The sequence below is a fragment of the Callorhinus ursinus genome, unplaced genomic scaffold (assembly GCF_003265705.2).
Source record: "Callorhinus ursinus isolate GAN/ISIS: 27379988/994484 unplaced genomic scaffold, GSC_fseal_2.0 scaffold26, whole genome shotgun sequence".
Lineage (NCBI taxonomy): Eukaryota > Metazoa > Chordata > Mammalia > Carnivora > Otariidae > Callorhinus > Callorhinus ursinus.
The window spans coordinates 19739268-19764936 of NW_027397088.1; the positions used below are offsets into that span (position 1 = coordinate 19739268).

The window sequence follows — 25669 nt, forward strand, 5'->3', positions numbered from 1 at the left end:
ATGTATTTAGATGCTCCAATGCTGGGTGCATAGATATTCAGTTGTTAAATCTTGTTGGATTGATCCCTTTATCATTATGTAATGTCCTTCATGGTCCCTCATTAGAGTCTTTGTTTTAAAGTCCATTTTTTCTGATATAAGAATTGCTACATTGGGTGTGGGGTTTTTTTCTTCCATTTGCATGGAATTTTTTTCAGCCCTTTACTTTTAGTCTGTATGTGTCTTATAGGCAGCATATGGATGGCTCTTGTTTTTTTCAACCCATTCAACCACCCTATGTCTTTTAAGTGGGCCATTTAGACCATTTACATTGACTTTTTTCTTTTGGCCTTTATTATTTAACACCCAGTGCTCATAACAGGTGCCCATCACCCAGTTACCCCATCCCCCCAGGCCCCTCCCTTCTGTAACCCTGTTTGTTTCCTGGAGTCCAGCGTCTCTCCTGGTTTGTCTCCTTCTCTGATTTTTTTCCCAGTTTTCCCTCCCTTCCCCTGTGGTCCTCCACACTCTTCCTTATGTTCCACATATAAGTGAAACCTTATGATAACTGTCTTTCTCTGCTTATTTCATTTGGCATAATCCCCTACAGTTCCATCTATGTTGATGCAAATGGTAGGTATTCATCCTTTCTGATGGCTGAATATTCCATTGTATGTATGAACCACATCTTCTTTATCCATTCATCTGTTGAAGGACATCTTGGCTCCTTCCACCACTTACATCTAGAGTATAGATGGATATGTACTTACTGCTATTTTGTTCACTGTTTTCTGGTCATTTTTTTGTAGCTTTTGCTATGTTTCTTCTCTTGCTGTCTTATGATTGGTGACTTTCTGCAGTGTTACACTTTTACTTATTTTTTTATGTATATTAAGTTGATGGTCACTTAAGTTTGAACAAATTCTCAAAGAACTTTTTTATTCCCCTTTCCACATTGTATGTATATGTTGTCCCACTTTACCTCTATTTATAATTTTCATCTAATTATGGCCTTCCATTTTTCCATTTAAAGAAGTACCTTTAACATTTCTTGTAAGGCCAGTTTAGTGGTGATGAACATTTTTAATTTTTGTTTGCATAAGAAATTCTCTTTCCTTCAATTCTGAAGGATATCCTTGCCAGGCAAGGTATTCTTGGTTGTAGGTTTTCTTTTTTTCAGATAGGCCTGGATTGTTCTGAGGTGCTTTGTGCCTGTGCCATCTTGATAAGAAAGCTAAGGCTGTAGTGAGTGCAGACTAGGGGTGTCATGGTGTGTGCCATGCTGGGGCCACCTTAGTGGGATGGCTGGAACTGGTGTGGGCTAGGTGCCTGGGGCTCACTGAAGAGGTAGGCTGGCTAGGGTGCCCAGAACCCCGCTCCTACCCATGCTATCATGGTGGTGGAGGAACATTAACCAGGGTGCTCATAAGCCTCTGTGACCTAAAGATTTCCATCAGCAGTTCCCTGCCATTTGGCAATATTCTAAGGCTAGCTCCTTTGTATTCCAATCGATCCTTCAAGCTATGGCTTTTTTCCTGTGGCCCAGAGCATCCGGGGCTGGTATGGACTAGGGGCCCAGGGCTTTCTGAGGTGGCAGGCCAGCTATCGTGCCAGAACCCTGTTCCCATCTGTGCTGTCAAGGAAGGAAGGAAAATACAAACCATGGTACTCACCAGCCAATGCAACCCTGAGAAAGTTCCAGCAGCTCCCCAGTCATTTGGCAGTGTCTAGGGCCAGTTCCTTTATATCCTAGGTGGTCTTTTAAACCATAGCTTTTTTTCTTGCCCTATTGCAAATGAATCTGCTTAAGATCCCTCAATACCATTCCTCCCCACTGCAGTTTGCAACACTGAGGAAGAGGGATTCCCTTCATTATCATGTCTCCATTTCTTTTGCTATTCTCTATGTGGTCTTATCTTTCGCTGTACAGAAGCAGTTCAGTCACCCCTTAGCTCTTCAGGAGAATTGCTCTATAAATTGATGTAGATTTGATGTATCCATGGAGGAGGTGGGCTCAGAGTCTTCCTATGTCACCATCTTGATCCAGAACTCCAAAAAGTTTTCAATTTACTTTGCCCAGATCCATCAGAAGAATCACTAACTACAACAGCTATACATTATGAAATGTATTACTTAATAAGACTTAAAAGCCTAAATTACCTCCTTGATCCATAGGCTGCAGAATGGATATTGTTTTAGCAGGCATGAAGACAACATTCATCTCATTGTCCACGTCCACCTGAGCTCTTGGGTGACCAGGTACATTGTCATTGAACAGTAATGTTTTGAAAGAATCTTCTTTCCTTCTTTCTTTTCCACCTTTCCTGTCTCAACAGTGAGCTTAAAATATTCAGGAAATCATGTTGTAAACATGTACTGTCATCCAGGCTTTGTTGTTCCATTTATAGAGCACAGGCAGAGTAGATTTAGCATCATTCTTAAGGGCCTTAGGATTTCCAGAATGGTGAATGAGTGTTGGCTTCAACTTAGTAACTGTATCAGCCCCTAACAAGAGGTTCAGCCTGTGCTTTGAAGTTTTGAAGGCAGGCACTGACTTCTCTGTAGCTATGAGAGTCCTAGATGGCATCTTAGTTCCAATTGAAGGCTGTTTCATCTACATTGAAAAATCTGTTGTTCAGTGCAGACACCTTCATTAATGGTCCCAGCTCAATCTTCTGGAGAACTTGCGGCAGCTTCTCAGCACTTGCTGCTGCACTTTGCACTTTATAGAGGAGGCTTCTTTCCTTAAACCTCATGAACCAACCTCTGCTGGCTTCAGACTTTCCTTCTGCAGCTTCCTCACCTCTCTGTGACTTCACAGAATTTAGGCTTTGGCTTAAGGGAAAGTTATGGCTGGTTTGACTTCTCCAGACCACTAAAACTCTCCATGTCAGCAATAAGACTTTTGCTTTCTTATCATCCATGTGTTCATGAGAAAAGAACTTTTCATTTCCTTCAAAAACTTGTTTATATTCACAAGTTGGCTGTTTGGTGCAAGAGGCCTACCTTTCAGCCTATCTTGGCGTTCAACATGCCTTCCTCACTAAGCTTAATCATTTCTAGCTTTTGATTTACAGTGATAGATGTGTGATTATTCCTTTCACTTGAACCCTTGGAGGCCGTTGTCCGGTTAATGGGCCTAATTTCAGTGTTGTGTCTCAGCGAACAGGGAGGCCTGAGGAGAGGGAGAAAAATGGGGAACAGCTGGTTGGTGGAGCAGTCAGAACACACACATTTCTCAGCTAAGCTCCTTGTCTTATTTGGGTGGGCTTCATGGCACCCTAAAACAGTTACAAGATAACATCACAAATCACCAGAACAGATATAATTAAAAAGTTTGAAATATTGTGAGAATTGCCAAAATGTGACAGACATAAGCAACAGTGTTGGAAAAAAATGGTGCCAATGGACTTGCTTGACATCTGGTTGTCGTGAACCTTCAATTTGTAAAAAAAAAACAAACAAACAAACAAACAAACAAACACCAGTATTGGCAAAGCACAAGAAAGTGAAGTGCATGAAAGGAAACATGCCTACACTGAATAAAGCCCTGAAATAAGAAAAATGTGCCTAAGGGTTCATTTCTGTCTGACATACATCTATAAGCCTGGATTCCAAAGGCTTCAACTTGACTCCATTCAGTAATGAATAAGTGATTCTTAGCAGACACTATAGGGACCAATGTTCCACGTTTGCCCAGGACTGAAGGGTCAGTAGAGTCACTAGCATGACAGGATGGTTGGTCACCCTAGAGATCACCAATCTTCTTGCTACCAAAATTCTTCGTTCAGAAATGAAGATGTTTAAATACAGTGAAACCTGAAATCATATTGCAAATTCAAAGATTTCTCGATGATACACTTTATGCCCATGGTGATCTATACCATTTTCACCAGTGTGCATTTTTCTTGGTCTTGAGCCTCAAAAAGTCCCAGATTTTAAGCACCTACATCCCTTCCCCATAACCTCCCTCACAGACCAGAGAGGTAGGATTGCCTCAACGTTACCTGGTTAAATTGGGGTGAGCCTCAAACACTGGCCAAAATGTGCTTTTTAACTTCCATTACTTCACATAAGGCCTAGAGTTCAGGTTCTAGTATTCTCCCCCAGCACCATATAAACTCTTCAAGGGACCAGCACATCACATGTCATTGTCCTAAGAGAAGCAGCAGCAGGATATCTCTTGGAAATACTAACTGCCAACAGCTCTCTTGGGACTGCCTTGGATTTTAATCTCTGCTCCTTCACTAACTTTGTGACTGGGGACAGTTAACAAACGTCCCTCTGATTCTCCATTTCCTCATCTGTAAAAAGGGTTTAAGCCTACCTGCAAAGGTGGGAATGAAGATAGAAAATCAAACTAAAAATCAAAACTGTCCAAGTGCCTGACATAGAGGACAAATTGAACATGTTGTAAATGCTCAAATTTGAAACAAGTAAAACCTTAAGTTTGTGCATATTTGTTAAAACAGAGAAACACACAAATATACACATGTGCTTCAGAATGCCGAGTCTCCACTCACAAAAAAAACAACGCTTCTGTTCAGAAACATTTCCTTTATATAGAAACACAGTATTCACTCAGTATGAAACCAATTTTTGACCATCTGAACAAATTCTCTCCTCCCAAGGCATTTATATGAGGGCACACCATTGTACCATACAATTATCAGCATCATTATTATTTTGCACAATACCATGTTTCCTTCTCCCACATAGAATTATCACCCAATAGAAGTCCCTGAAAGGAACCACAGCACATTCATAACAAAGATAGAAAATGGTTTTCAATGTCTGCTTTCCAATATGATGATTCAACTAAAACAGGTGCAAAATCAGAAAAGTGAAAATCAGCCCACGTGTGCATCATAGCCATGATCATTCACCCCTCTATGAAATGAGGGGAGCAAAGAAAAACGTTGCTTCTTACCAAGCTCCTATATAACTTTACTTTAAAAAAAAATTATTTAAGACATTCTGCTGCCTCTGATGATGCAAACATTTGGGTGTTTTCTCAGGGCCACCCTGGGCAAGGCAGATGGCACATGTGAAATGGAAAACAGCCCTTCCTAGACTCCCCGGGTATGTGCACAGGAGACTTTCTGATTTCCGATCTTGGCTCAGTTCAAAGAAAAAAGGGAAGAGTCCTGTCCCTGGAAAAAAAAAAAAAAATGCAGCCTACTTCAGGGCATGCCTTTCAGTCCATTCAAGTGTTCACAGCAAGTCCTCCTGGGTCCTTCTTGCAGGATCCCTCTCCTCCACGGTCTTCTGTATAGTTGCTGTGGTCAAAGGGCCTGGGGTTTCCCCAGGAACAACTGTGGGTATGTTCTGGAAGACAAGCTCTGTCAGCAACCACCTTCCGCCTTCTGGAGCAGGTGCCCGGGTTCCAGTGGCTGGAAATCATGCCAGAAAAGCAAAGACCCAGCAGCCCAGAAGGGACGGTCTCTGCAACACCAGCACAGTCTCCACATTCCTCCACACCACTCAAATGTCCTCAGCAATATTAAATCAACTGGACATGGCTAACTTAATCATAGAAAAGGCTTTATAAAATACTCCCTGCACTTAAAAAAAAAAAAAAAAAAGCATGTAAACATCACTTCTAAGTCCCTGGTGAACCCTTGAGCCTTTGATCTCCTCTTTCTGATGTTTTGCTGTTTTACCTGCTTGGCTTCCTTGGAGGTATCAGTCTTTTTTTTTCTTATTAACAGAGTTCAGAGTCTGAGGCTGCCTCTGGATATGAGCGTGTGGTTTGATTGGCAGAAAGAGTATTATCAGGAGACTTATGATGTGTAAATAAAAATACATGGACCTAGAATAAAACATCCGCAAAAGTTAAATTGCACACAAGGAAACAAATGGGAAATGTCGCATGGATGTGATTACATCATCTGCAGTCCAGCAAGTGGCTTGCTTCAGTCCACCCCATGAAAACTCCAGTAGGTGAGCAGGCCAGGGATGGACCAAAACCACAGGACTGGGTAGAGCAAACCCAGCAGCCCATCTACAGATAGACCCACTGCCATGAGCAAACTAAGAACGTTAATCCCCTGACAGCCAGAATCCCCTAATATTCGAAATATAAGGACACACAGGAAAATTCAAACCCTGTATTCTGTACAAATGCAACTTTAGCTGATGTACTCAAGTATAAGGGGTTCTTGTGTGAGGAGCCAAAAGAATCCAGATTTTCAAAACCTACTCCATGACTCTTAAAATAGCTTTCATCCAAACTAATAAGAAACAAGTGTTGCTTTTGAGTCTGTGGACTTTTATTGCGTAAATGTGGTGTTCAGCACACTGAGCACAATGTAGACAGTAAATACTGGCATATCTGTAAATGTAATTAGAAACAGCTCGCATTTGTACAATTGTTCTAGATCCTTTTGAAAAGGCTGAACTTAGACTTTCTCCAATACTCTTTGAAGATCAAAGGAAAAATAATGTGAAAAGGAGGGAAAAAAACCCACAATGCATTCATGCATCATTGCTCAGCTTCTGTGATCACAAGGTCAGACCCATTAGAATCCAATAATTCACATATCCCCTAAACGTCCCTGAAAATGTCTACAGAATAGTCAAGACTTCTAACAAGCGAACACATCTCCACTCACTTATTCTTTCAATATGCATTTACTGCTTAGGATGTACAAAGCATTAAACCGGGATTTATAAAAAGGAAAAGCCCGCATCTCTTTCTTCAGGGGAATGGGAAACAAGTATAGGAGGTAAGGTAGAGTAGTTTCCCCACCCCCCCAGCCCCCGACCGAGCTGGAGGACATGTTCCAAAACCCCCAAGGGGATGTCTCCAACTGTGGATAGTACTGTACCCTCTATATGCTATGTTTCTCCCTATATGTACCTACCTACCATACAGTTTATGAATTAGGCACAGTAAGAGATTAACAACTAATAGAACAATTATAACCATATACCATAATAAGTTATGAGAATGTGGTCTCTCCTCTCAAAATCCAGTACAACAGTACTGTACTCACCCTTCTTGTGATGATGGGAAATGATTAAATCAGTAGCATGGGGCTACTCCTGACCTTCTGACCATATACATCAGAAGGAGGATCATCTGTTTCCGAAGAGCAATTGACCATGCATAACTGAAACCATGGAAAGTAAAACTAGGGGTGAGGTGGGGGGGGGGGGCTCCTACAATTGAAACAGCCCCAGGCAAGTGAGCAACTCACTTAGTGTCTAAACCAGAGCACTGAGAATGAAAGAGTTACAGACAGAAACACTGGCTCAACAGGGTGTAAACTAGGGTTCTCAACAGGCAACCCCAGCCATAGATTTCAAAGTCTGCACACCTATGTACTTTGTTCTTTTCCTACGTGGCCAGATCTACAATGGAACAATTATGTTAGATTAAAGCCAAACATTTTGGGAGTCAAGGGAAAAAATATTTCAACCCCTTGCAAAGTTTAGGAACCTATTCTGACCCACCATATTTCTCTAAAATTTTAAGACCTATTCCATCTTTTTATTATGGAAAAACTCAACATTTATTGAGCATGCTAGGGCAAAACTAGGTACCCCAGAGGCACAGATGAATAAGGCATAGTTCCCACTCTCAAGGACTTCGTTATCTTCAAAAATGTCTATACAAATTCTAACATCCTCACACACTGAATTTAAGAAAGGGTCATCTACTTAACGTATATGGATTTGCTTTTCAAAGTGAGTTCACAGAAAGGTCCTGCTATGGACTAAATATGATGGTATTTGGAGAAATAGAGGTAATCCGTTTGGGGTGGGGCCCCTATGATGGGATTAGTGTCTTTCTAAGAAGATAAACAGGGGCCAGAGCTGTCCCTCTCTCTCATGTCTCTCTCTCTCTGCCAAGTGAGGGCACAGCAAGAAGGCAGCCTTCCTTAAGCCAGGAAGACAGCTTTCACCAGAAACCGAATCTGCTAGCACCTTGATCTTGGACTTCCCAGCCTCCACAACTGTTGAGAAATGTCTGCTGTTGAACTCACTCAGTCTATACTTAGTCCTAGCATCCTGAGCTAAGACAGGTTCTTTCATAACACATTTAAGTGTTCACTTGGGACTCATTTACAACTTAAGATTAGGTAGGAATTTAAAGCTATGAAGTCACTATAGATTGAAAACTGACTACACTTAAAAATAAAGCAGGTCTGAAATTTAAATGCTAAGCAATGAAAGACAGGCTGAGAAATGGACTTGCATACACCTGCCATTCATTGCTGGTTACAGAATTAGTCCCAAGTGGGGAACAGATCTGGAATGCTTCTAGAACAGTGCCCAGCAGACAGAAGGTATTAAATGGTTTTGAGCTGAATGCAGCCATTTCTGCAATCACGTGAAAAAAAAAATCTCCCACTCAGCAGTATCATGCACTTAGAATACTGGGGCGTATGGAGGTATGGGGCAGGTCATGTCAGAAGCAGACAACTCGAAACCTGTGAGACCCTGTAACCAGAGCACTAACAAGAACAATTAGCACCGAAGCCAGGCAGACAGCTCGATGTTAAAGTGGAGAAGACCGAGAAGGGCAAATATTGGCTGAAGGGCAGAGATGAGGGGAAGGAAGATGGAGCTGTGTGCAAGGGGGGCTGCCCTCAAGGTGGGCATAGAGGAAGAAAGCCAGCTGAGAACCAGGGCAGAGCAGGTGCAGCAGTGGGGGGGGAGGGGTGTACCTTGAGAGGGACCCCCAATGTCAATGTTCTTACTCCAGAGCTGCAGGGGCTCGTGCTCTTCCCTCTGTGGCAGCTACACGGAGAGCTCTTGTTGCTGAGGACTGGAATTCTTTCCCACTATTCTGGCATCCCTTGTGTAGAGACATCTGTATATAAACCAGCTCAACTACCACATTATACTGACAGAACTCCCATGACCTAACTGGTGGTACAGGAACAGACTTCACTAGCAGCATATACTTTCCTCCACCTTCTTGGCCTATAACCTGGGGGCAAAAAATCTACTTCTAGACCTTGCTGTGTATAGAGTAGTAAAAGCTTCTTTGATCATTTCCGACCAGTGCAACAATGACCAGGAAATCCCCACCAACGAATAGGGCATATTTGCATTGTTTAGTCTTGGAGCGTAGCTAGGACTTCAGAATCATCTACAAAAGCCTGCGCAAGCCTTCAATAACACAAGTCAGCACTGACTAGTACAGACGATAAGCCAGGCACTGCACTGTGCCCTTTGCACATTTACTTCATTTCATTCCTAACAACAGTGCTTTGTGATGCAGTCTAGCCAGGTGAGAGAGTTAATCACTTGCTACAGGTCACACACCAGTTGGCAATAGTAGAAAAATACTACATCAACCTCAGTAAAATAATAAGAGCAAGCAAGAGTAGGTTCACAGTTCCTCAGGACCACTGGGGGTTAAATATAAAGGCCTGACCCCCATTCTTTAAAACGCCTCTTGTATCTGGTGTGAGCCATCTCTTCCCTCCACCCCTGCAGCTCACACCATAAAGCCCCTGTGTGCACACCAGCACCGGCATCCCCTAGAGCACCAAGCTCACCCGCAGACCCCTCAGGTCATCCCATCCAGCTGCAGTCGGCTTCTGTCCTGTTCTCAGGATGCTCCCCCACAAGACTCCAACATAGCCTGACCCCCAGGAAAAAGAGGCAAGGGCAGCACATTTCACCCTCTGAGTTTATAATCCAGATATAGCCCTTCAAAATTCACGGTCCTAGCATCCCTTCAGTATGTTAGGGGCATCTGAAAGGCTGCCCACCAGCTTCGCCCAGATGTACTGCTGTGTGGGGCGCCTGGGTGGCTCGGTTGGTTAAGCGTCTGTCTTCGGCTCAGGTCATGATCCTGGGGTCCTGGGATCGAGTCCCGCATCGGGCTCCCTGCTCAGCGGGGAGCCTGCTTCTCCCTCTGACCCTCTCCAGCTCTTTCTCAAGTAAATAAAATCGGTGTATTGCTGTGTGTCTGTTGGGGTCCCTGGGATAACCAGGTCCTCCCAAAGCTGTCTATGGACATTTTCACGTTGAAGCTGTATTTAGAAATTCTTAATACCAAGTGATCCAATTAACCAACCCCCAAGTCAAACACAGAGAAAACAGAACAGTGTACCAAAGAGCAATAGAGAAGGATGGAAACTCACTTGTATAAGCTGATGGTTGGCTCAACTGCCAACATGACAAAGGGTGCGACAGTGTAAGAGACAGCCAGCTGAGTGACTGCCCAGGTGACCACATCATACACAACCTTGAGGGCTTTTGAGGAAAGGAAGTAACATCTGTAGTTGTTCCTCACCTGCAAGCCAAGGAAGCCGGGGGCGGGTATGAAAAATAAAAACGACTTTTATTTTGTGCATGTAGGCATTATACTTCAGGAATATAGGTGATCCAAAGTACCACTGTGGTTTTTATTATCAATATATTTATTTATGTCTACTGTAGACAAATGTTCAAAGAATTAAACAAAAAAAAGAATTTACTTTTTGACCTCTCCTCAGAGAAAAGTACTGTTTATAAACTTGGCACATATCCTTCCAAGCCTTTCTTATTCCTGCATATCCATAGTTGTAGTCTCAATAAGGGCACAGATTTTCTAGCCTGTTTTTTTCATTTAGTAATGGATCAAAAATCATTCCATGTCAGGAAATATTAATCTGTTATTTTAATTATGGAAAAGCTAGCTTTTCCATAGTTAATTTGTAGGTCTTTTGACATATGGGACTAGATTTGCCTCCAGAAAGACACCCAATTCCAAGACCCAAGAACAAGAGGCATAGCTAAAACAATGGCTGGCTTAGAGGCAGGTCAGCCCCAAAGCAGGAAAGGCTTCCCGGGGCTGCCTCGGTAGGTTACAAACTCCTTCTTGGCCCCAAGTTCAAGATACTGCCAGAGCTCCATCCATGGGGGATGCATGAGAGGTATCAGAAAGCCCCTGAGGCACTTCACTACTGAGTTCATTCTCCTGGGCATCCTGTTCTATCAACCTTCTCGACCCCCTACCGACCTCATTTGTGAAAAATACGTCCAGGCCATGCAAAAGAAAGGCTTTATATAAATCAATGCTTTTATACCAACTGAGATCACAGAGCTAAAGACATCTTCAGGAATAATACTCTGGATAGATTAATAAAATTTTGGTCCTTGGTTTAGTTTGTCCTGGCCATCTGCTCTTTACATTTCTTTTATAATCCAAGTAGGTAGATAAATGGGAGAGGAGAAAAGGTGTTCTTGGTTTCCCACGTACAATGTATACTTTACTTTTAAAAGTAAACTCATCAGCATGAGTTGTAATCAATTATCATTCTTGTTCACACATATACTCCAGCAAATATTCACCTAGCTAAAACAGGAATTCCGTGGGGAGGGGACTCTTGATCACTGTGGTATCCCAGTGTGCCTAGAACCCAAACTGGCACATAGGCGGGCTCCTGAAATATTCATAGAATACGTGAATTAAAGAATGAGTGAATAGCTCTGTTGGGGCTCCTAAATTCACACCCAAAATACAGTTTGACAAATGTCATTAAAAATTCCTGGCACCTGAATAAGGAAAGCCACAATCCTTATCAAATTGCAACCAAATCAAATACAAAACTCTATTTGACAATCAGAGCACGCTGCGTTGTAATGACTTACCTACATGCCTATCTCATTCTTTAAGGACAGGCATATTTTTTATGTCTTTATCATCCTGCTCTACAAGCAGCAGATGATAGGAACACTCTAGGACAAACTGAAGGCTACCCCCAAAAGCCTAGAGAACCGAATTTATAAAATTCACAAAGAATTTCACAAAAACTAATTTACTGGATCAGGCACAAGAACATGAAAAGTTAGAGCAATCTCTAACAACACAGTTCCTATGGCTACAATTTTACTGTCTGCACAGACTGTGAATTATTTCTAAACTTAGGATAATGAACTGAGAAATTAAGATGAGTATAAGCAAAATGAAGCCTACAGAGCCTCAATTACTAATCTTCCATCTGTATTTGGAAGACTTTGTTTAATGATTAAAACTTTTTTCGGCCTCTATAGAGGTGGGGCCCCTGGGTGGCTCAGTCAGTTGAGCATCCAACTCTTGGTTTCAGCTCAGGTCATGTTCTCCCCAGGGTTGTGGGATCAAGCCCCACGTCAGGCTCCAAGCTTAGCACAGAGTCTGCTTGTCCTTCTCTCTCTGCCCCCCGGCCCCCCACTCACATGCTCGCTCTCTAAATAAATCTTCAAAAAATTTTTTTTCATCTCTTAAGGTATTAAACATTCATTACTCCTAAAATGCCTTTTTGCAAACACCGTCTGTGAATAACATGAAAACAGTTCATTTTATGGCCCAAAATTCCTATATATTGAAGGAGTTCTCTAATGACAAACACAGAGGCATCAGATTATTAAGGCAAAGATCCTACAACCAAAAGAAGCTTACCGTTCTGGATGCTACTGTGATGAGGATTCCAGTTAAGAAGGTAAAATAGTATCCAGGATAGACACCATGCCACAAGGCAGACAAGACAAAGGTTAGCACCGTGGGGTACCATGGAACCCGTTCGTAGCATACTCTATGAAGAGAGGAAGGCACGAGTCACAGGTCGGACAGACCAAAAGCATCTACCCACACTTGTGTCTTCAGACCAAAATCATCTGATCAGTCCCCTATTGGGGACTTTTCAATGCAATCCCAGCTGCCTGAACTCCACATCCTGAATGCTACCAGACAGTCCAGTCACAGTCCAGTCATTTGGGGAGAGGAATATGAAGCTGTAACCTGCATGGAACTAAATGATCTAGACACCATCACACTATGTTTAATAAAAGTCCAAGCTGCCACCCTATATAATAAGAGCTCCTGCCTTATAGAAGCTTACTCCACCACTACCCTAATCTACTGGGAGTACTTTTGGGTAAGTGCCACTGGCACTAAAAATTTTAAAATCAGGACAGCATCTTTAGAAGTGGATATCCTCGGGGCACCTGGGTGGCTCAGTCGGTTAAGCATCTGCCTTCAGCTCAGGTCATGATCCCAGGGTCCTGGGATTGAGCCCCGCATCAGGCTCCCTGCTCAGTGGGAAGACTGCTTCTCCCCCTCACGCTCCCCCTGCTTGTGTTCCCTCTCTCACTGTGTCTCTGTCAAATAAATAAATAAAATCTTAAAAAAAAAAAAAAAAGTGGATGTCCTCAATTCATCTTTCCAACCTGGCCCTCATGCCACCCAACTAGGCAGTGCTGCAAACGCTTTCATCTCTCTTGGCAATGACTCCAGCCCAAAATCAATGTGTCGGCTACTGACTTTTCAGCTCTTCCAGCATCCGTTGGATTTCAATCCATGAATTTGCTTTAAACAGTGACATTGTGAGGATCTAGAAATTGTCTGCAAAGACCTTGGAGATCTTTGACTCTTGGTTGTTTATTAAAGCAAATTCAATCTACAAATTGCCAATGGCACTACGTGGCTCACTAAACAAGAGCACCCAAATAAAAAAAAAAAATAGGAATTCAAAAGACTTAACACCATTCCAGCTCTGTATGGGTTGTCAAAAGTAACTGATCTGAACCCAAACTAAGGATTATGGCTCCCTTTTCATACAAAGAAAGAGAAAGCATTTGGGGAGAGAAACACAGGACTGGGAAGCCACTTGCAATGTTTCTTTGAAATGGGGTAGTTTGCCCAGGTATTTGTTTCTTACACTCTGTATCTTTAGTACAAATATTTCATTTTCTAAAATGACTTTTTAAAATTCTTATTTATAATGTGCTCATTATAAATGAGCATACATGTTTAGAACATAAACTCCTAATGAAGACAGTAGGACTCGGTACATTGGGATTACCCAATATACAGAAATAGAGTTTTATGTTAAAATTATTGATAAAATAAAGGGCGCCTGGGTGACTCAATTGGTTAAGCACCTGCCTTTGGCTCAGGTCATAATCCCAGGGTCCTGGGATCGAGTCCTGCATCGGGCTCCCTGCTTCTCCCTCCCCCTCTCTGCTACTCCTCCTGCTTGTGCTCCCTCACTCTAAAATTTTTAAAGATTTAAATCTTTAAAAGTAAAAGTGAAAAAAATAAAAATTATTGACAAAATTAATAGCAATAATAGGTGCAAATTTTCTAAAATTGCACATTCAGATCAACTTGCGGACAACGGTGCATGAGCTTACTTTGGAGGTGTTACTATTGTCTCTTACCCCCATGTTGTGACCCGTGAAAAATGCTATGGGTCAAAACCAGAATCCCCAGCCTCATAGTTTCATACTCTCCCTGCACTCACGAGATAGGAATATTTACTAGCTAGAGTTTGTTGCTTCAAGGATAGCATATTACTAGTTTTATATTGTTATGTTTCCAATTTTGGAACATGCTGAGAAACAAAAGGACAGAAACATGAACAAAAAACACAGAGTGAAAAGGCATAAATATGTGGGGTACCACAAAGCTTTTAATGCTAGGGATACATGGAGATCGTCAGTGATATGATGCCGACATTGACCCTCCTTGACCTTTGAGCAATGTACCCTCCCTCTAGGGTAAGAGGGGGCACAACACACAGGTTTAAGAGCCTGGCTCTGGACACAGTCTGTTGGGGCTCTTCTCTAGTCCTCACTGGCTGTGTGACTCTGGGCAAGTGACATAACCTCTCGTGTGTGTCACGTTCCTCATCTGTAAAATGGGGCTAACTACCAATCTCTCCGGGGATTGCTGTGACAAGGAAATGAGTGGTTGGTACACAGGAATGGCACTGTGAGGCGATCCACTAAAATAAATATGCTACATTGTAACCTTCTCACATTACTACTTTTCTACTTTTCCATTTCTAGGGAATAGATGTTAATACAAAACAAAAGTGTCAGGTGACACATCATGCCTGGCAGAGCTGCCACTCGTCTGGTGACTCCCATCTAAACATATCCCCGTGCCATGAGGAATGAGGTCGTTTCTATTTTTCTTACCGCTTCAGCCAAGTAGCTGTCTGAATATTCCAGTTTTCTAAGTACATTTTGAAACTTGTGGCAGTCTAGAAAGAAGAAAATAACACCTATCATTAGCTTTAAAAATACCCCAAGTAATGGAAAGTTGTCCCCAGAATTTCCCTGGCGGCAGATGAGACGTGTGATTTCAACAGAGACTCCTCCATCAAGAGTAGATCAGCTGTTCCATCCCACGCAGTAAAATTTTCTGGTATTTATAAGATTTACTTTGCACCAAAACTTGGCTTGCAAAGTCTTCATTTCCCTCAAATGTATTTTCAAATTAGAGGAAAATTGAAGGAATGTCTTGTAGGTTTTTCTTCCACTCTGGTTAAGAAAAAATTTTTTTTCCTAAGTCATCTGAGTTTTAAAACTAAACACTCTCTCAAAGGGGCTTTGCCACCGGAAAGGTTTAATCATTTCAATTTAGGGCCTTTCTGGAGACAGCCTACGTTTGTCATCATTCACTACGTGGCTGTGAACTAGGTCAGTCTTGTGAAGGTATTCTACAAATAGCTGCTCAGGTTCAAATGCTTCCAGTTGTATTTAGAATAGTGAGAGATTTCATGCATGAAGGGGTCTCAATATGAAAAAGAAAACAAACATCACCCAACTGGCAATGATATGGGTACCAAAGATGAGAGATTCTAAAATAAGCCATTAATAGGGTTTTCTCATTAAATTTAAAAAAATTTTAAAAATTTTTAGAAAAAGGTCTTATCAAAGGCTGGTAGTAGAAAGCATAAAGCAAGCATTCAAGAACCAGGATTCCTAATAAAGGTGGAAGTGCCCCATTTTTCTATTTCAACCATAAGACAATTTAGACCACATACTGGCTTAACATAGTATGTTTGGAGAGAAGGAGAGAGATGGATGGATGGATGGATGGAGCGAGCTATAAATAGATAGAGGATAGATATTGTATTATCACTTTTTATTTCAAAACCCTGAACGGTGTTATTTATGTCTTCGCTGGCTAATAAAATATTATATGCACAGCTTCAATGTACCTTAACTAAATCAGACTTCCTTGGTTTTCTTTAGCTCTTTGCTCTCTATCAACGCTATTGAATATGCAAACTCCCTCCTTCTGGTTTTCTTTAATAATAAAGATAGAACCTAATAACTTAGCCCCTTACTCTGACCACACACCCACAGTGAAAGGACTGTCTTGGTGTACTGCTGGGCAGCCAAAGGCAAAGGGGAACCACTGTAAAAGACATGTATCCACAGCGCTCTGAGGCAGCCAGCAGTGATCCAAGACTTTTGAGGAAGAGAAGAATTTTAGTGGGAAAAGGGAGCAAAATCATAACACATTTGGACTCTCTTGGATCATCATCTGTATAGAAATGAGAACCTTGGGGTGCCTGGGTGGCTCCGCTGTTAAGCATCTGCCTTCGGCTCAGGTCACGATCCCAGAGTCCTGGGATCAAGCCCTGGGCTCCCTGCTCAGTGGGAAGCCAGCTTCTCCCTCTCCCACTCCCCCTGCTTGTGTTCCCTCTCTCGCTGTGTCTCTCTCTGTCAAATAAATAAATAAAATCTTTAAAAAAGAAAAAAAAGAAAGAAGAAAGGAAAGAAAGGAAAGAAAGAAAGAGAGAGAGAGAGAGAAAGAAGAAAGAAAAGAAAAGAAAGAAAGGAAAGAAAGGAAAGAAAGAAAGAGAGAGAGAGAGAGAAAGAAGAAAGAAAAGAAAAGAAAGAAAGGAAAGAAAGAAAGAGAGAGAGAGAGAGAAAGAAGAAAGAAAAGAAAAGAAAGAAAGAAAGAAAGAGAGAGAGAAAGAAGAAGAAAGAGAGAAAGAAAAGAGAGAGAGAGAGAGAGAGAGAGAGAAAGAAAGAAAGAAAGAAAGAAAGAAAGAAAGAAAGAAAGAAAGAAAGAGAGAGAAAGAAGAAAAGAAAGGAAAAGAAAAGAAAAGAAAGAAAAGAAAGGAGAACCTTGAAGGTTATTTACACTGTTTTCCCAAAAATGAGAAAGGTTGTTCTGGAGGCTGCAACTTGGTTTAAGCCATTTAAAATGAAGAGAAGCCTCGGGCGTTAAGGTGGAGAACATCCACCATGTCTCCTTCTGGCCGAGTGTCCACCTAACAGTAAGCAGATGGTCAGTCTCCACATCCCTGGTTTCTTGCTCTAAATGCATATCCGCTTCTGCTCAGATTCTCCAGTGGCACCCTGCCTGCTCTGTGGTGGGTGGAAAACCATGACCAACAGCACATCTGAGTCACCTGGCTAGAGAATCAGCCCTTCTGTAAGTTGAGAACATTGTCCTTACTCCCACCTAGCAGAAAGGAGGAAAGGGTCAAAGACTGGGCCTTCCTCTCTGCTCTAAGGGCTCACAACGCCAGGAAAACCAAGAATGATGTGGCCCCAAAGAGCCCCCCTCCGAAGATGAGAACATCTTCAGTGCTGTGGTCCACGAACAAAGCCAGAGAAAGACAAAAACCACACAAGAGTCTAGTGGCCTAGAACCTATGTGCCATGACCATTCTTCTTAAAAGCAAATGGATTAGAAATGGTTCAAAAGGAACCACAGTGAATGCTTGCAATATTAAAAATCTAAATACCGGAGCTTCCTGTCTGTACTGATTGAAGAAAGCAGAAGGTGAAACAAGAGAAAATGACATTTGTACTTTCTAGTTGAGAAAACAGGAATGTAAGCAACAGAAAGATTTTCCTGGCTCTTTTTCAGATTTCTGCATGTCATTCCTTAAACCATTACAACTGTCAAGAAAGCAGGTATCTTTAAAAAAACAGGAAAAATTCTAAGACACAGAATGTCCAGGAAGCTGCTGGACCAGGCATGCCCTGATCACTTTCCCTTGGACGCTCTGAGGAAGAACTTCCGGGGATAACGCAAAGCAAACCATTTGCTTTATTCACCGTGGAAGCTTGATTCAAAAGCACAATGAACTCACCTCAATTTTCCAGATGTTTAGGTTAGAAAGCAGATCCCAACAGAAATTTCCATTCTTATCCACTCCGCTGAACCCAAAGCCAGCTGCATTATTCACGGCATCAGCTATGGTTTTTAAAACAACACATTAGGATATGGAACAAAAGTCACATTGCTGCTTTAAAAGATTATTAAACGTCTGTCTAGCTTTAAGACTGAGAGATGGGCAGTAGTTTCTCCTTGGAAAAGAAACCAAAACAACTGAAAGGACCTGGTACCACTAGAAATCACAGAAACCTTTTGGGCTCTTTGGCGGGCTTAATTTTTATTCATTCACTAGCACTTAGTGAGCACCTGCTAAGTCAGAAGGCACGAGATGCTCCTAAAAATGCAAAATGAGATACAAGAAAAATGAACTGGAACAAAGCAACAGGATTTCATGACCCACTTGATGGAAGGGGAGAAAGGGAAGAAGATAAACATCTAAGCTCTGAAGCAGAGGCCAGCAGAAAGAGGAAACCCAGAGGACTTGGGCAGGTCCAAGAGCTGTCATTAAAGTTCTCTCGACAAGAACGGACTCCTCTGGACGAGGAGTCAGGGGAAGAACCAGCTCTGAAAGAGAAATTGGAGCTCATTCTGGACATACTAAGCATGACATGCCAGTAGGTATCAGCCAGGGCTGCCAAGATACAGTTAGAAGAGTTTAGAGCACAAGACAAAGAGCAGAGCTAGAGATGTGAATTTGGGGCCAGCCACCACGGAGACCACACGTGGACCCAATTACCAAAGCATCCTACCTATAGTCAGTTTGAGAAAGCTCCCATTTTCATCTTTATTCCACTTCATGGAACTATAAGAAAATGTCCCCCTGCAGTGAGTATAACATTTCTAATTCTTTAATTATGTGATGTTGTAATCAAATAGAGACCTGATGAAATCAACATACTTTTATGATGATGACCAAAAAGGCTAATTGTCTCTTTCACTTAGTTAAAGTTAATTCTGTTAGAATATTTCTTTAAAAAATAAACTTCAACACTCAAAAAAACAATCCAATTAAAAAATGGGCAGAAGACATGAACAGACATTTCTCCAAAGGAGACATCCAGATGGCCAACAGACACATGAAAAGATGTTCAACGTCACTCATCATCAGGAAAATGCAAATCACTACAATGAAATATCACCTCACACCTGTCAGAATGGCTAAAAAACACAAGAAACAAGTGTTGGTGAGAATGTGGAGAAAAAGGAACCCTCCTGCACTGTTGGTAGGAATGCAAACTGGTGCAGCCGCGGTGGAAAACAGTATGGAGGTACCTCAAAAAAAAAACAGAACTACCCTATGATCCAGTAATCACACTACTAGGTATTTGCCCCCCAAGTACAAACATACTAAGAGCTACATGTACCCCTATGTTTATAGCAGCATTATCTACAACAGCCAAACTATGGAATCGGCCCAAGTGTCCATCGACAGATGAACGGATAAAGATGATACACATATAGAATAGAATATTACTCAGCCGTAAGAACAATGAAATCTTGCCACTTGCAACAACATGGATGGAGCTAGAGGATTACAATGCTAAGTGAAATAAGTCAGTCAGACAAATACCATATGATCTCACTCCTATGGAGAATTTAAGCAGCAAGACAAAAAAGGAAAAAAGAGACAAACCAGGAAACAAACTCTGAACTACAGAGAACAAACTGATGGTTCACAGAAGGGAGGTGGGACAGGTGACAGGGATTAAGGTGTGCACCTGTCATCATGAGCACCAGGTGATGTATGGAAGTGCTGAATTACTATATTGTATACCTAAACTAGTAACACTCTATGCGAACTATACTGGAATTAAAATAAAAAATAATTAAACTAAATCACAGCACTGTAAGGCCTTAGATCTGGGGAGATCTTAGAGAACTATTTCTTGAGGCACTATTCATTCTTTCCCACAGAAGTTCAGGTCCAGCTCCAGAGCGACTTCTTTAGGGTTACTCTAAAGAAAAACAACCTGTTCCAGGTTTGTCTCCTTTCCTTTTGGCATAGTTGGAGATTTAACACCGCTTATCTTATGCTTGGCTTCACTGGGAAATGATCTAGTTTCTTTTAGAAGGACGGACAAGTACTGAGAGCTGCTAGGTCATCCTCCCAAGCCAACAGGATGGAAACTCAGTGGAAAAGGAAAAGGACAATGAAGGAGGGGGTGTGCCCGTTAAGAAGCGAAGTTTTTTTGTTTTTTTTTTAAAGATTTTATTTATTCATTTATTTGAGAGAGAGAGAGAGAGAGAGAGAGAGAGAGCACATGAGGTGGGGGAGGGTCAGAGGGAGAAGCAGACTCCCCGCCGAGCGGGGAGCCCGATGCGGGACTCGATCCCGGGACTCCAGGATCATGACCTGAGCCGAAGGCAGTCGCCCAACCCACTGAGCCACCCAGGTGCCCCAAGAAGCGAAGTTTTAAATGTGTGGGAAGAAACTGTCGATGACAAGGTAAGCTGAACCAGGAGAAGAGGAACCCTTTGGGGTCTGTTTTGGACATGAAAACCAAGGGTTGGCCAGACAGTATGGGACCAGCAGCCCTTCAATTCCCCCTCCTACCTCCAGGCTCATCTAAAACCCAGACAACAACTTCTCTTTCAGGTGCCCACTACCTTCCCAGGACTTTATAAAGCACTCTCCAAGCATTCTCATTCAGCACTCCCAGCGGGGTGTGAAGATGCCAGGGGAGGGTGAGCTCTAGAGGCAGAGCCCCTGGCTTCTGGGTCTCCACTGAGCAACATACTCAACGTATGGCCTCAAGAGAGTTGTCTATCATCTAGAAACCCATTCCCTTGAGAAGAAAATGGGTATGACCGTGGTACCTATCTCAAAGCCACGATGAAAGAATTAAACGAGGCATGAATGGTGCTCCTGGCGCAGTGCCTAGCCCAAGTCAGCCCTCGAGAAATGTTACCTGTTCTCCCAGACCCATCTTGCCAAGGCTTAGCGATGCTAACATTCCGCTCACTCAGGCGGTCAACAGCGCCAGGCTCTGAATGCTAGAAAGGATTCTGATCCCACCACCTGAGTGACTAGGAGTCACTCTGAAAGACAAAGGAAGGATCAGAAGGGTGGCTCTCAGAGGCTGCGTCGAGAGGCCAGGGACGTGCTTGCTCCCCGTCATGCATTTCACCACTGTTTATGCAAGATGTGGTTTTGTCTGAGCAGTTAGAGGTTCTAAGTTCACCAGCCCCAAACTGGCTTTACTTGTATTGTCTAGTGTATTATTACAGATAAATTAACTTGGACACCCATTATTTTGGAGGTTGTGATCCTTGGAACACAGCCCGGGCTGAAGTTGAGTCTCACTAATCAGTACTAATTAGGGGAAAACAACCAGAATTTTATAATAAGTCCGAAGAAAATTGTCTTAATTATTTCAATATAAACAGTAACAAGAGTGAGGCTAACACGGTGCAGCTCAGCTGAGATTCATGAAGAGTCTAGCTTTAAGGATTAAATTCATAATCATGTAGAATTAGTGCATCAATTATATATAAATGATGTTTTAAGGAACTGGATAAAACAATTATTCGGTTAAGCAGTTTAAATATTCCCTGTTAGACTATTCATTGCTTCTTTATTCATAAATGATACAAAGGTTAATTTCAGACCAGCCCATGCAATCTAAACTGTAACAAAGTTCGAACTGAGGAGTACAAATTAATGAAGTGTTTCTCCTGAAGCTACCGCCCCCACCCCCGCAAAAGAAAAGATAAATGGAAAGGGGTACAGAAAAGAGCCAAGCCCATGGAGAAAGCTACTCACAGAAAAGGATGCTCCCAGTATCCAGGGCACTCCCAAAAGGGCAGAACGATGCCAGACGCCCCCCCGTTGCCTAGAACCCCCTCCCCACCCACACCCCCACCAGCACAACCCACCTCGAGTTAGACTTTCCCTAGGAGGCCATGCAGGGCCTTGCTTTCCTCCTAAAGCGGGAGCTGATTTAGTCCAGAAGCCAGCCCTTAAGCCCTAGGACACGGAATATGGGAGCGGGAGAGGTAGGGAGAGAGAGACAGAAAAGGAAGGGTAAGTGAAGACGTAGAAGGCAGCCAAGGGAAGTGAGCTGTTATCTCTTCCCCTCTCTCTCTCTCTCATTCTCTCATTTGCACACACACACACTCAGGTTAGAGCAAAGTGGAAATATTAAGTATTTCACGTAGGAAAATAAGCCTGGTGCTCCAAGCTAGGTTCCAACTATAGCTATGTATCATGCCTACCTACTGAAGAAATTGTCATTCTTAAGTCATAAAGCAAGTGCAGAAAGAGGAACGAGGCTTTTGAAGCCTTCCAAAACAACTGGTCTATATTCCTCATCCCCTCTGGATTGTTGGCATTGGGACAGCTCGCCATGTTCCTGCCTGGTCGGTGTGCCCGTCCCTGTGTCCACGAGCTGTTAACAATCCTGATGGCAGAGAAGAGGGCTTACTCACCTTTGCATTCCTCCTGGCACAGAACCTGGTGCGTGACAAAAACTCCCTGAATTGAACCAAAGGTGACAAACAAAACTTCCCATGCTGCAGATGTTTTAAAAGCCCTCCGTTCGATCTTTCTGGCCAAGTGTCACATAAATACCGCACTGGACTGAACTTCTCCCTGAACATTTCGACCTTTAAAAATAATTCAGACCAGGACTTGGGGAATGAAGAGTTCTTATTTTTTGAATGGGTACAGTGTTCCTGTTTGGGGTGATGGGGAAATTCCGTTCTGGAGATGGATAGTGGTGATAGTTGCACAACACTGTGAATGAACTTCATGCCACTAAGTTGTACACTAGGGATGGTTAAAATAATAAATTGTGTTCTATCTTACCACAATAAAAAGTAAAAAAGTAATTTAGTAGCTACCAGCTTTAATTTGGGGATAAAAACTTGGAGCATGAAATGAGAGAACAGGAACTCAATTAAGTGCTATGCCTTCACTCATGGAACACAGGCTAAGCACTAGGTGCTGAATTTAATCATCCGTTTGACTTAATAAACCAAATCAGGGGTCCCTGACATCAAGCCCCAGGTCACCTTCAGCTAAGAACTTAACTTTACATTCCTGAGCTGCCGTGCCTTATCAAAAGTCCCTTACCACTCCTGGTAAGTAAATAGGAGGACTTAGTGCTCACTCCAGCAAAGCTTTAAACTTTTCCAGTCTAAAACAGTTTGAAAGGAAAGAGAAAAGCAAATCAAGCTGAACTTTCTATCTTAAAAAAGAAAAAGTCACCTGAATTCGGTTTCTAAGACATAAATCTTAACCAACAATTTTTTTTTTTTAACCAACAATTTCTTAAAGAAAAAGTGTGACCCTAAACCAGCACGTGTTTTGGTACATTTTTTCAAGCATGTCCCCTCGGTTATGCACGACCCAGAAAAATGACAAACAGCCAGATCATTCTGGAATCTTCCCCTAACTTTCCACTGTACTAATGGGCACCTTTGATTGGTGGAGGAAGCTTCCAAGTTTGCACATCTGTTAATAACATTGAGTTGAAGCAACAGCTAGGACTGCTTTTCTCTTTTCAGGGATAACTGAGTTTATGGATGGCAGGACACAGGGGTGCTTTGCTGGAAAGTACAAAATGATACTGGCTCAGCTACCTCCATCATGCACTGAACTTTTTTTTGGTTAGGGGATCCACAGTGCTGTTCTGGAGAGGCCATCCAAGGAGTCTCCCTTTTCCCCTCATTCACTCAGGGCCATTCCATCAAACGTACCTAATGTCCAGGCAAAGTAATACTTGGGCTTTGAGGCTTGCATGACAATATATAAGTAGCAGAGTCGAGTCAGAAAGTTTGCTTTATGAACAAACCAGTCATCGACCAGGCAGGTGACAGGGAAGGACTTCGTGAGCGTCAAAAACAGGAGGAGAGACACCAAGGTCATACACAGCTTGCGTATCACAGCTCTCTGAAAATGTGGAAAAAAAAAAATCAGGGTAACCATGCAAGACTCCCGTATGAGGAAAACAATTTCAGCAAGGGCACCTTAGGGACAAAGCAGTTCCAACAGCTGCTTTGGTAATATTCCTTACAAGGAGCGGCGACAGGCATTCCTAGGACACAAACTGGATGCTGGGCATAGGGACTAAATGCAAATGAAGACTACACCACTGACACTTGAGGTCTGAATGTATCTAAAATGGAAGAAAACTATTACTAGCACATTCTACTGACAAAAGGAAGGTAGCTTTTTTCTTTTAAGATTTTATTTCTTAGAGAGAGAGCATGAGCAGGAGGAGGGTCAGAGGGAGGAGCTTGCTCCTCGCTGAGCAAGGAGGCAGGACTCGATCCCAGGACCCCAGAACCATGACCTGAGCTGAAAGCAGCCACTTAACTGACCGAACCACCCAGGTGCCCCCAAAAGGAAGGTGGTTTTATTACCCAAAACTTCAGAGAAAGAGCATTACTGGGGCACCTGGGCAGCTCAGTCGTTGGGGAGCCTGCTTCTCCCTTTCCCACTTCTCCGCTTGTGTTCCTGCTCTCACCGTCTCTGTCAAATAAATAAATGAAACCTTTTAAAAAAAAGAGCATTACAGAGTACAATCTTCTATCAGAAAGGAATAACCATTTGCCTTCTACTTCTGTTGCCAGCAGAGTTAAGGAAATGGGTCTGAATCACCACAAGGAGGACAGAGGCTCAAGCTAGGAAGGATTCTGTGCAAGTTTTGAAATGCCTGAGCCGGGACATGAGCAGGTAATGGAGAGTTTTAGAAAGCCTTCCAGGATGGTTTACATGTAGTCTGCTCTAGCATTAAGATGCGCTGACATTTTAAATGCCTCTGGACCAAGTGATTTTGCCCAGTCTTCCTGACATTCCAGGGAATGTCATTTAACATCAATAGAACTATAGTTCCCAATTTTATAAAAACAGGCCACTTTCTGGGTGGGGCACCTGGGTGGCTCAGTCCGTTAAGCATCCAACTCTTAATGTTGGCTCAGGTCATGATCTCGTGGGTTGGGAGATTGAGCCCAGTGTCAGGCTCCACGCTCAGTGCCAAGTTGGCTTAAGATTCTCTCCCTCCCCCTCTGCCCATCCCCCAACTCAGGCTTGCACTCTGGTGCACTCTCTCCATCAGATAAATAAGTCTTAAAAAAAATAAAAATAAAAACAGGCCACATTTTTTGTAATACGGGGACAGTAATAGCTCCTCCTCAGAGCGGCTTGAGGTTCAGGTGAATGAATATTTGCCAGGTACCCAGCATCGGGCTCCCAGTCAAGTGCTCACCATGTGTGGCCGCGATTATCAACAACACACTGGGGAGGCACCAGCCTGGGAGTGCCAGCCGCCTCCCCCCGATGTGTCTTTAGCCAAAATACCACCTGACCGCTTCACTTTCTCTGTGCACAAAAATGCAAGAGTCTCCCCGGGGAGTGATATTAAGACTCTGTGATCATATTCTCTAAATAAGAGCATGTGAAACACAAGAGAACTACTGTTGCGGTTTCTGCCAAGAAACTCCTGTGAGTACTTTGATGTCTCATGATTATGGCGACCTCACTCCTGCATTGTTCCAATGACGCAGGAAGAGCTGAGACCGTTGACAAACCATACACTGCTGGACACCTGTGTTCAGACAGTCAAAACTATCTGAAAATTCACGCTTAGTGAGTCACTTAAATTTTCAAATAATTAATTTTGCCTAGATTTTAGCATTTACAAAGTATTTAACTCAATCATCCTGATTTTCTCCTTTTTCCAATTTTCCCTCTTCCTTCAATTACAAACTTCCCTTAAATATAGGATATTGGACCTGAATAAATTCAGCATATTTGTGAAGTTTGACACGTTATCCTAATGCTGACTAACTTGAAATTAATAAAATCCAAGTTAGGATTAAAATAGGATT

General features: G+C 42.6%; 1 protein-coding gene across 3 annotated transcripts in view; it reads right to left on the minus strand.

The window, feature by feature from the left end:
* Window positions 1–310: 310 nt before the first annotated feature.
* The window catches only part of MBOAT1 (membrane bound glycerophospholipid O-acyltransferase 1), a 122237-nt gene continuing 96878 nt past the window's right edge, over window positions 311–25669 (minus strand). For 2 of the 3 annotated variants that reach the window (XM_025890839.2, XM_073877628.1), the window contains 6 exons: window positions 23537–23729; window positions 17811–17914; window positions 14887–14951; window positions 12365–12497; window positions 10086–10237; window positions 311–3154 (listed from right to left, as the gene is read on the minus strand). In XM_025890839.2, coding sequence (XP_025746624.1) covers window positions 2989–3154; window positions 10086–10237; window positions 12365–12497; window positions 14887–14951; window positions 17811–17914; window positions 23537–23729 — 813 coding nt within the window. In that variant the 3' untranslated portion in view covers window positions 311–2988. Of the gene's footprint in view, window positions 3155–4516; window positions 5792–10085; window positions 10238–12364; window positions 12498–14886; window positions 14952–17810; window positions 17915–23536; window positions 23730–25669 lie in introns of those variants that run through there. The other variant, XM_025890840.2, reaches the window with a different exon arrangement.